The sequence below is a fragment of the Scleropages formosus genome, chromosome 20, assembly GCF_900964775.1.
Source record: "Scleropages formosus chromosome 20, fSclFor1.1, whole genome shotgun sequence".
NCBI lineage: Eukaryota > Metazoa > Chordata > Actinopteri > Osteoglossiformes > Osteoglossidae > Scleropages > Scleropages formosus.
The window spans coordinates 14,813,984-14,825,761 of NC_041825.1; the positions used below are offsets into that span (position 1 = coordinate 14,813,984).

Here is an 11,778-nt window from a genome sequence, read left to right on the forward strand (position 1 = left end):
GGGCAGAAGCTATAGTCTTCTAACCTGAACAGTGCCGCTTCAGCTTCCCATAAGTAGCCCAGCTGTAGTAGTCTTACACTTCAGCAGGGTAATTAACCTCAAACGTTCTAGTAAAATTCCAGTAGCACATACTGTACAGCTAAATTATCGCTCTAGATAAAAGTAGAAATTAGCATGTTAAAAATTAACTGTGTTTACCTGTTGTGCATCTAATATGATGGAGCTGACTGGATTAAAAATGATGTATTTCCAGCTCTGCTATACTTTCTTTCAATCATATTCAAATGACATTCTTAATATCTCATAGAAAAGGAGTGTTCACTGCTCCTTAGTAAACCTAAAGATGATTGCATGATATTTCTTTATTTTTACTGAAAATGTTGGGTGCTTCAGAGACAAACATCCAAGAAACCATAAGCTTAAATGTGCAAAGTATTTACAACATTCGCCGACTTAAGCTGTCCAGAAAAAAATTATTTCTTCGACCATATTCTGAAACTGACAGATGCTTGAACTTATTTCAGATTTGTTCTTTACAAATGTATAAAAAAAAAATGGTAAATATTTACTGTAGACTTTTGATACAAATGATAGAGGTACATGAATGTGCACCTACCATGGTTAGACTTTGAAGTATGAACCGGTGTGTAGTGGTTTTTGGAAGAAGTTCGAACAGGCGTGTTTTCTTTGGGTGACGTGTCCATTGCTGCAATGTTTTCACGCTCATACTGAGATATTGGAATGGGTCCTTGTTGCCTTAAAATGTCAGCAAGGGCTCTGTAAACAAAATGAAGAAAAGAGGTTAAATATTTTAAAAAACACAGCATTAAGCATTGTGAAACACTAGCAACACACACAAACAAAAAACATTCCACACACAACCATTTTTGGCAAAAACATTCCAATGAGAGCAAACCAAACGGTCTGTTTACTATTTCTATTTTCCAACTGTTCAGAAACCAGATGCAGCTGAAATGTTAATCGTAATCATGGCTGTAAATGAGCTGAACTTCAAAATGATTTCTGTTAGAGAAACACCAGGTGCAGATGGAACCAGCCTTCAGGGACCACAAAACACAAAAGCCACACATTGTGAAAGCTCAAGACAGTTATGCGTTCTGCTGCTGCTTTTCTGACGGAAATTCAATCACTTTGCACCGGTGCGGATGCCCTGCTGCACTCAGGCACTGACAAAACATCAGTAACACCATCCTCCAGTTTAAACTGTTAATTTCAAAACCGTAAATTGTGAAAGTTTGACGGGCGAGACTCATGACTTCACAGAGCAACTGATCAGGAAAATGTTGCCGTCAGACGTGTTTAAACAACTGCCTTACCCACCTGTTTTCACAGAACCGAGCGTCACATCAGGAGAATATTTTAGCGGTCTTCTCGGCACACACCGAGAACATATCGTTTCCCATAGCATATCCGCACGCTGGAGCGTCCTGCTTTTCGCCGTCCCACTTGGCTGCTTAACTTCTACAGCGGGTGCACATTCAGCAGTGCAGTGAGAAACTGGCACGAGTTTTTGGCAGCTTAAGATTTTATGGCCGGATACTACGACCAATTCTCTTCATATAAAGGAATACAACTGTCCCTCTGCAGCTATTGCACTGCCAAAGCCCGAAGCCAGCAGACAGTCGCTCTCTAGGCACTATATTCAAGTCCAAATAGTACAACATATATGTTACAGAGAGGAAATTCAAGAAATAGTAACTGTAAAAACTCAGTAGTGTCATATATGATCAAAAAAGAAAATGTGGTCTGGAGCTTATCCCAGAAGCAGAGGGTGTAAGGCAGCAAGCATTCTAGAAGGGATGCCAGTCCATCACAGGATATACACACACTCATTCACACACAATACTGGCCATTTAGAGTTCACCTGAAACACATCTTTGGACTAGGGGAAAACCAGAGCACCTGGAGGAAACCTAAGAGAACATGTGCAGAAAATACAATCTCCACAAATACTGAGCTGAATTTGATCCCATGTCCAAAGCCTCAGCCCAGAAGCTATAAGGCATGAATACTAGATGCTGTGCCACCATGCTTCCAACAGCATAACTACAGAACTTTGGTAAATCAACCTTTTTAGCAGCCAGACTTGATCAATATGAATGCATGCATGTACATCTTTACACATACAACTTTTTCTGACCCCCCCCCCCGGGTCCCTCAACTTGCCCTTATTCATGCCCATGGAGGCAGCAGCCTGCATATTCCTGTCAAAAGCTGTGCTCGGACCGAGAATGGTTAACGTCTGCTTCAATTCTAGCGAGCAGTAAAATAAAAAAAGTCCATTACTGCAAGCGAACTGTGGACAATTGTGCAATAAATCCAATGTTCCACTTAACCTTGTTGGGTATGGTTGTCAATTTGAATGTGTCAAGTTGCACATGTCTCCACTGGATATATCCTTTGCGATAAGAGATATACAGCAGTCAAATTCCTTTGAAAATGTTTAGCCCACATGACTACAGCGCAGATCTTCATGATGGTTGGATTTTATTTTATGGTTATTGATTCCACTGAGAATTAAACTTATGTGATAATGAATGAATGAAGCATTGCTTCCACACCCTTCCCAAACAGAGATCCTACTTACCAATAATTAGAATACCATTGGTATTACTGCTCTGATGTGTATTCTTGGTTGCACTTTATTTCATTTTGCAGTCGTGTGTAAGATATGGCAAAATACCAAGAAATTAAGTCTAAAAAATACCCGTACTCATTGCGCTGATCTGGTAATAAGACATTTGTCTTAAAGTAATGTATAGTGAATATATCATCTCTTCAAAGGGCAAGAAGATGAAGCCCAAGAAATATTATTAGTATAGTTATTACATAAGTGCTGACAATGAAGTGCCTGCTTGATGACACTGCCATGCCACATTTGTCATATAAAAGAAATCACAGAAGTGGTAGGAATTTAACAAGACTATCTTGTTCACATGCCACATGAGCACATGCCAAGACGCAGCCCCACACAGAGAAGTGCAGATTACTGCTTTGAAGCCTTTCGTTTGATGCACAAAGCGTAACCTCTCATGTGTGCATTTTAAGATCTGGGACAATCACTAAATTTATAACTTCATGTATAGCTTAAATGAAAATGTTATGCTGAAGGCTGTGTAAATACGTGGCAGCGTGCATCTGATCATCTACCGTTGCCATATCATATTCGGAAGACGGTGATCCTTAGCATAAAGGGTAATGGTAATTTCGTTCCTTGAATGATGCACCCTTAGTATTCCCTCAAAAGACAAAATGTAAATATCCTTTCATCTTACCTCAGCTAACACAAACTTTAGTGTGAATGTTTTAAATGACAATCTATCCCCGAAACAAAAACATACCCGCTGTTCCGTGACACCAAACAGAAAAATAAACAGCAGAGTTTCTACTCGGAAACAGATTATCAATTTGCTATTGCCGGAACTGCTCCTATTAAACCGTGTCTTATCTTGTCGCCACCTGTGACCTTGTGTTTCCCAGGCAATGAAATGTTGACTCGGTTATGAAATAATTGCGTGGAGGGACCAGTCGTACACTGCAATCATAATGTGCGGCTGTGCCTCAGTTCAGACCGTTGTCTCATTGCTGATGTTTATCTGTATTCCGGCTTCTTCCGATCTGCCCGCTGGCCTTCATTGGTGGGGCTGGTCATCTTTTTTGTATGCAGATTCTGTATGAGTCACAGAAGAGGGCCTGAGCAGGCTATCGGTAAAGCTAAATGCACTCATGGGTATGAAATCAAAGTCTCGCCAGGATTTTCACAAGGTTGTTCTACCTTAATGTCCAGGCTATGAAGTGGGCGCAGCTGGCGACTAAATCCACCTGCTTCCTTCTGATGGGCTCTTAGCATTCAGAGGGGATCCTTCCCTACGTTCACCATACACGTTTCACACATTCAGTGGGGAATGTGGCTGGTGAGCTGCATCACTGATGGAGAATGTGTTCTTTTCAACACTGACAAGGAATCTGGAGCACCAGGGTACCAACAAGCATGAGGGTATTCCATCTAAACAATTCTGAAATTCACAACACGTATTTTCAGCATTGTTCATTTTCTAAAACTCGTTTTTTTCTTTCATTTTCTTCATTTTTTTCTTCCTACAATTTGTCTTCCTTCTCTTCCTGCCTCCATAATTAATATTGCTGGGATCTTGCTCTTTCAATCAGTACACCCTACTTACCTCCATGTACTGACTCCGTACCATTTTTTTTTTTATCTGCATTACAACCAGTCTTTCATTAGTGGCCTCTGCTCCTCCTCATACTTTTTTTTTTTTTTGCACCAACAAAACATTTAAAGGACACCAGCATGTGAGGACTGCATTACCTGAGTTTTAGTTTTAGTGAGCTTCAAGAAATGGAAAAAACTGTTCTCCCTGTTTAACAAAGTCATAACATAACTGCAAATCTTTCCTCTTGTGAACTGAAAATGTGTAGCCTTGGAATTTTTTTTCCACTCTGGTATCAAGATTATACACCTTTACAGTGAAAGATAGGAGCATACATACATACATACGTGTGTGTATAAAGCTCTGTATAGGTAATATATGTATAGTGGTGAAAAATAAAAGTACGGGTAATACACAAGGTGTGCACAGATGAGAAATATAATCAAAAATGGTACATGTAGGAATATATACAGTATATCAATACAGGTACACAGTGCTATATGTAAAGAGGAATTCATAGTATGTCATGCAGGCAATACATATATGAGGTGAACATACTATATAGCGAACACGAATGGGCGTATAGTACAGCCAGGTAATTCATACACGTACACACACAGTGCGAACGTGTGCGCACAGACGGGCGTCAAATGTGCAATGGACGCACGCAGGTGGTGCGCACGCACGCACGCACGCACGCACACAGCCAGCCAGGTAAGAGCTGCCTGCTCACCTGTGAATGTTCATTTCCTGAGGCGGCTGCGTTGACTTGTCGTAGGCAACTTTCACAGAGACTCCGAGCACGATGACGAAGGCGATCACGCCGCACGTGATGTACACCGTGGTGTTGGTCTGGTCCATGCTCGGGTCGTACGTGTCCCCCGTGGGCACGGGCGACGGGGGCAGCGTTTTCACCCAGTTCGGCGGCGACTTGTCGTTCGTGCACGTTCTCTGGTCGAGCCGGTTGCCCTTGAACTGGCAGCAGAAGCGCAGGAAGCAGCTGCCGCAGCAGTACCGGTGGTCCGTGTTGTTGCACTCGAACTCCTTGTCGAACTGGCCGCTCACGTCGTAGTAGCCCAGGCACGTCTCGTGGCCGCCCGCGGACGGCGGCCGGATTTGCGCGGTGCGCCGCGTGGCCGCCGGCGGCACAGCGGTGCTCGTGGCGTTCAGCTCGCGCGCCTTCTGCGGCCGCTTGGGCGCGTTCCTCACCTTCTTGTCCGTGGAGGCGCACTGCACGCTCGCGGGGTCGCAGTACAAGCACATGAGGAGAAGCAGGAGGTGGCGAATACCCATGGCGCGAGGCTTCTCTTCTCTCACACTCAGTTCCTTCTCAACTTTTTTTTTCTTTTTTTTTTTAATTAAACTTCTCTTTATGCTATAGTTCTCTTCTTCGCTCGCGCGCGTGTAATCCTCTCCGGCGGTCAGGACGCCTTCCCCCGGCTATTCATTCCCGGTGCGGCGCTCCGGTCGCCTCAGCTCTGAGGATGCCGAAGGAGCCGGCGTTCGCTGGACGGAGGCAGGGCGCTTGTGGCGGCCGGCGAGCTGCCCTGGAAACGGGGCTGGGTCATGGCGAAGCTGCCCTCTGCTCCCCCCCCCTGGTGCCTCCGGGCTCCTCCTGGGCTGGGCACTGGAACGGGCGTCAGTGTCCTCGTCCGAGGGAGCCGCGCTCACCGCCACACACTCGCCCCAGAGAACTGGGCATGATGTCGCCGCTGTCAACTTGGTCCTGGGGAGGAGAAGGCGGCAATGCGCGCGCACGCACACGCGCGCACACACACATGCACAAACAAACACACACACACACACACACACACACACACACACGCACGCACAAGTTCCTTAATTCACCATCTTCGAGCTCAGTAAGCCGATGTTCACGGAGGGCAAAGGCATGTCGGGGGCATAATTTTCCCAAGCATTCATTCATTCCTGTCATTTATTAATTTTCTCATATACTGTCGTAAATCGAATAATTGTTGCAGACATGATAATTGTTGTAGGGAAGGAGAAGACCCTGGTCCGTAAGGTAAGCGCTGCAATGGCACTGATCGCACACCTCTCTGCAGTGACAAAATTGACACAACTTCCCCGTAGCGACCATTTACTGGGCAACAATTACACTCATCATGGGCACAAACTCAGACTGAAACCCGCACACACCTTTTTACCATATAAAACTAACTCGGATAAACCGGTGGCTGTTACATCACATTCATTTTATATATATATATATATATATATATATATATATATATATATATACATGAACGCGTAAATGCCCTATAATAAACGCATGATCAGGAACATGAAATCCCGTACCCTGTAACATTATTTAAAAACTGGTGTCCAGCGCTGAAAATAATCAATAACATTGTGTAAGGGGTAAAATACACGGTGTCTTTCTCCTATTTGCTTCTTTTTTGTGCATCAGTGGCTTTTCCTTAGATTTGGTTAGACGTGAAGTTCCCATTCCATGCAGGAACCAGAAACTCGCGAAGCAGGGAGGAGAAATCACCGTGTGACACGCGGAATGACAAAGTGCGGCTCGTGCAGAACACTTACCTGGTGGCGCGCGGCGATGGCTCCTGCTCTTCCACTGCTTGTTGTGGGGACTTGAATGAATACGGGCTGCATTTCAGCGCTGGGCAAGAAGAGGCTCTCTAAGGTCCGCCCCCCCCGCGATCACTCCAGCATCAGCAGCAGCGTCACACACACACACACGGAGTCACTCAGAGACACACACACACACACACACACACACAGGGCGCCCGTTTAATTACGAATCACTCTCGCAGAACTGCGCAAGTGGCCGTTGTTATTAGCCGCACTTAAATGGCTCGCGCCTTGTGGCAGCCGCGTGACAGAGAGGACCGTTACTCGGGCAGGATCCTCGCAGCAGCAGCAGCAGCAGCAGCAGCCCGCGTGCATTTTAATGAAGCCGTAGCCTACGCTGCACCCAAGAGTTCGCACCGAAATATGCGCCTTATCCACATTCACGACGACAAACCGACTGCTGTTGCAATTATTTTAAAGAAAACGATTCCATATCTCCTCCTTTGTGGTATTCGTAATATCCCATCTTACGCACAGCCCGTCGCTCTAGGCGTGCGCCTAACTTTCACAGGAATGATGCTGAATGTTGCCGATCGTTTTACAAGAGCGGCAATCGACAGAATATTACAGCATACTTTTCCCACACTCTTTTACCTCTGTGCGAACCGATAGTAATGTATAACCCGTGTAGTAATAATGCACCCCACCCACCCTCCATGTATAATACACTGACTACGCGGCATTGTCAGTCTTCAAATGGACTTTTCAAAGGATTTTTTAAGGGGGGAAGTTTCCAGGCTTCTAGTTGCTTGGAAACAGAATGTTAAAACAGTCCAAATCATACTCGCTCCTTTTTATGAATCTCGGTGTGAGTTTATTTTTTTTATTATTATTTTCTATCTTGATAATTTGATTCACAGAAAATTGAGGTTCCTTATTTCTCCGGATGATGTCATGCAGAGTCATTTAATGTCTGTACATAACAAGACCACCGCATATTTTTGCAGCCATAGCTTGAGACTCCCACTTCAATAATAGTGTGTGCATCTCCAAAGGCTGGAAGGCACCTTACTGCATCGCATCCCCAGCACACACCTCTCACGATTTACACTAGACCCGTGCAATTCAAAGTTATTTTCTTTGTCCTTTAATTGCTGCCCTTAATCTAGCGAGAAGTTAAAGCATTGAATCATGCTGATAGACTAAGATTGTGGGCACTGAAAGCAGATGCTGTGAAAACGCTTTGCATTAAAAATTAATTTTAAGCAGAGGGGAAAATTGGAGAAATTGCTTTGTTACATGCCAATTCATTTAGTTATTCCTGTTCTGCAATGTATTTAAGAAAAAAATATTGAAAAGGTCAAATAAAAATGCACAGAAATAAGATTGATTAAACCCATTAGGGCATGAGGCAATAGGAACAAACACACCCACCCACATACGCACACACAGGCAACCATACATATACACACTCATTCAATTACAAAATGAATATAAAACCTTAAACTGAAAATGCCATTTCTGTGTTTAATAACATATTATTCATGAGTACATAAATGGTATAATGTGATCCCTTCATGCGATTCTTTTTGCATTTTGACTTGTAAAAGAAGATGCGAGGACCCTGGTGAAAACAAAACCTGTTTCAGCAAAAGTGGGGACCGGCAGGGTGGAGACTCTGTGAGTTTCAGCAAGCAAATAAAACAGATACAGCACCAAAAAAATGTAATGCAGCACTCCGTATCCCGTGCTTGCCATTAAACCATTCAAGAAAGACGTGGAGAATTAGCAAGAACACATACCCAGTTTACACAGCTCACATGCACTGAAGAGGAAATATCTGCATGTGTGAGATAAGAATTCATACTGTACGTACTGTATCTTGGAAGACAAAGTGATATTTGAGTATTCTTGCCCCTTGTATCTTTCCAAGGTCCTTATAGGCTTGACATTTTAGACCTGAAGCTGATTTGTCAATTGACATCTATCTCTGCAGCCAGTGGCTTCAGTTCAGCCCAAAACTCCCACTGAGGTGAGCAGAGAAGTGCCTGGATTCGCCAGTGATGATGTCAACAGTATATGTTTCCCAGGAGGTTTTAGATAGCCCTGTACCTTTGGACATCTGCAGGATCTGGCAACATCTCTGAAATCTGCAAACTGCTGAAGCAACCCACTCATCTCACGTCTACTCCTAGAGGAGTGAGTCTCTAGTTTTGCATCCATATTTCATCGTGCCTCATTTACATTCAATGACCTTTAAGACAAATAATTTATTAGTAAAAACAACAATGACAAAACATCGAAACTGATTAATACACAAGAAAACATGAATTAATGCAAAAGTGACTGCAAGTATGCACATAATGGCAGGATATTTATTTAAAAAAAAAAATGGCAGGTTTTAATTAGAGTTGCATGAATCATTGACTTTAAAAGAAATCCCAGCTGTTTTATTATTTTATATATGAGTTTGTGAGTATGTATGAATATATTTCTTATACAATCATCTAATTATAAACCCAGGAAGCAGTTGCTAAGTAACCGCTTTTTTCTTACGCCATTCATACCATTTGTGATAAAATATTTAATTCCTCCTATTAAATGTTCCTTTGCACCAAAAAATGTATCTTAGCCTTGGAAAAAAGTTATGTTCACTAGAAGCATTCTACAACTGCCTTAGAGATGCATGTACAATATGCAGGTATCCAATGTCAGATACATAAACAAGTCAAAATGGAGAATGATATGAAGTTCACTACAGCACTATGAACTGATTGGGTGGCTGAAGTGTTTAACAGGATTTTTCAATCTGCTTGTGCTATATTGTTGATACTCGGGCTAAGTAATCTGTCTGACCGTAATCAGAACAGAGGACCTTTCTACAGTTAGCATGTGACTATGAATTGTGAGCAAATCTTTGGGTGTCCTCCTTATTGAAATTGCTACGATCTGTAGTGACCTATGCGTAGCTAGGCAAAACAGTCTTGCAGAGAGGAAAAATGAAATCAATAACCTTACCTACCTTATGTTTCTAATTGGAAGTTCTTGTTGTAGGACTGTCATAAATATTAATAATGAAGAAGCCACATCCTTTGCACAAAGAATGTAAGTCTGAGTCAATAAAATGCTAACATGTGATACAATTATTGCCACAAGAGAGACTGAAAATAAAAGAACATAGAAAAAAGCTTTAGCAGTAAATCTGGCAGGAATATGTAAAAATTTGCATGGCACTGACCCCATCCTTTTGGGGCTCATCTGCAAAACATGATCAGAACTTTGCTTATCTGCCCGTCAACAGCTACCGTCAGGAGGAGCTTGACGCCAAGCCACTGGAGGTGCCAGTGAAGCGGTGGAAGCTGGACTAGAACAGACATAGATTCATCAAACAGTGCGTTATCAAGCATTTCAGGTATATTTTAGATTTGTCAGTATATTCACAGTCTACTGATAAGTGATGACTATAAACAACCAGGTTGTCCTTGTAGAACCACTGGCCTCTGTAGAATTTATTATATCAAAATGTTAATCTGAACAATATGGTCACTAAGTCATGTCATGTCTCATACTTCTACCTTTTGGCAAAGAAAAAAAGTGTTAACTCACAAAAAAACATAAATAATGAATTTGTTTTCAGGGCCTGTCACTTTATGTCAGGTTTTAAACAGCTCCAATTAGCATGCTTCCATATGGCAAGTACAACTGCGGGAGTTATTACCCTTCCAGGACTAAAACTGCAAAAGAGAGGTAGAATTTAGAAGAGGGTAAAATAAGGTAAGGCATAAAAATCTTCAATCACATTGCAGGATTTTTTTTTTAACAAAATAACCATATTATGAAACCTAAGCTGGTTTTCCAAGCTGGTTTGCGAAACCAGCTTAGATTTTTCTTTGTTTATCAAAACATTGAAATAATAATTTGTGAAATTTAACCTCACAAAGGACTTTTAAGCAAACTAACAAAAATGTGTCATAGGAGTAATTATAGCCAAGGTTGACTGACAGAAATCAAAGTGCCACTAACTGATGTTGTGGGATTGAAGAAATTTTGTGTTTCACATCTCAGCTGTATTTTAAATTCAAAGCCTGTCCGTGAACTTTGATACATTTATTTTGGGAAAGTGGTAATATACAAGTACACTGGAATAGGGTTCACATAACCACCAAATAATCTTTAACAAAAAGTTTTATTTGTCGCTATCTATGTTCTTAAGTCAAAACCAAAATTTCTTTTTCAATGATGTAATTGCTACTTACTCTAATGACTTTTATATACTTGGCAAGGAAATGTTCATTGGAAATTTTAATATTACAGTCTACACCTGAAGTTCCCTCTGTAAATATGCTGATGATTGAAGTATTAAATTTTTCCAACTTGAAAAACTGACACTTGATTTTCTTGACAATTCTAATGAATTCTGGAATGTCTGAATGCCCCTCTGCAAGTTATTAGAAAGTGTTACGTGATCACACTTGTGATCTATTGAAACCTCTTCATCTTGAGCCATTGTGCCATGCATGTGAATATATTTGCATGTACTACATATTTTTATACATAATATATATTTCCAAGTGTACTGTTTCTACCTGCATGTTGCTGTTACCCTGTGCTGTTAATAAAACTAATTTCAAAACCAAAAAAATAGGTTTATACTCTAGAATCTCTGAATATTCCCTTGAGCACCTGGGCTTTCATAATTTCAGTTACTTCTTCTAAAGAAAGTCAGTAATGGAATGGCAAGTAGAAAGACTCATGATGACTTTTATGAATTCCACTTAAGTAATGTGGATGAGTTGTTCCAGCTCTTGGCAGATCCTTGGAAAATGTTGGTAGGATGTTCACATTTTCAGTCCTGACATTTTTCTAGTCTTAACACAAGGAAAGATCCCTGCCTAGTCAGCTTCATGATAAAGCCTTCATAAAATTCAAAAGCTGTAAAAGGGGTGAGAGACATTTTCTACAAGTGAAGAAATTACAGGCAAAAGAGAAATTGTGTCTTTCTTTAGGCTGAACATCCAGTCTCTCTACTGAGCAT

General features: G+C 41.8%; 1 protein-coding gene across 6 annotated transcripts in view; it reads right to left on the bottom strand.

Moving 5' to 3' along the window:
• Positions 1 to 6,862, bottom strand: part of LOC108939858 (protein shisa-6-like) — an 80,775-nt gene extending 73,913 nt beyond the window's left edge. For all 6 annotated transcript variants that reach the window (XM_029246895.1, XM_029246893.1, XM_029246894.1 and 3 more), the window contains exons 1-3: positions 6,753 to 6,862; positions 4,924 to 5,916; positions 617 to 777 (exon numbers count right to left, since the gene is read on the bottom strand). In XM_029246895.1, the coding sequence (XP_029102728.1) occupies positions 617 to 777; positions 4,924 to 5,483 (721 nt within the window). In that variant the 5' untranslated portion in view covers positions 5,484 to 5,916; positions 6,753 to 6,862. The remainder of the gene's footprint in view (positions 1 to 616; positions 778 to 4,923; positions 5,917 to 6,752) is intronic.
• Between the last annotated feature and the right edge of the window lie 4,916 nt (positions 6,863 to 11,778).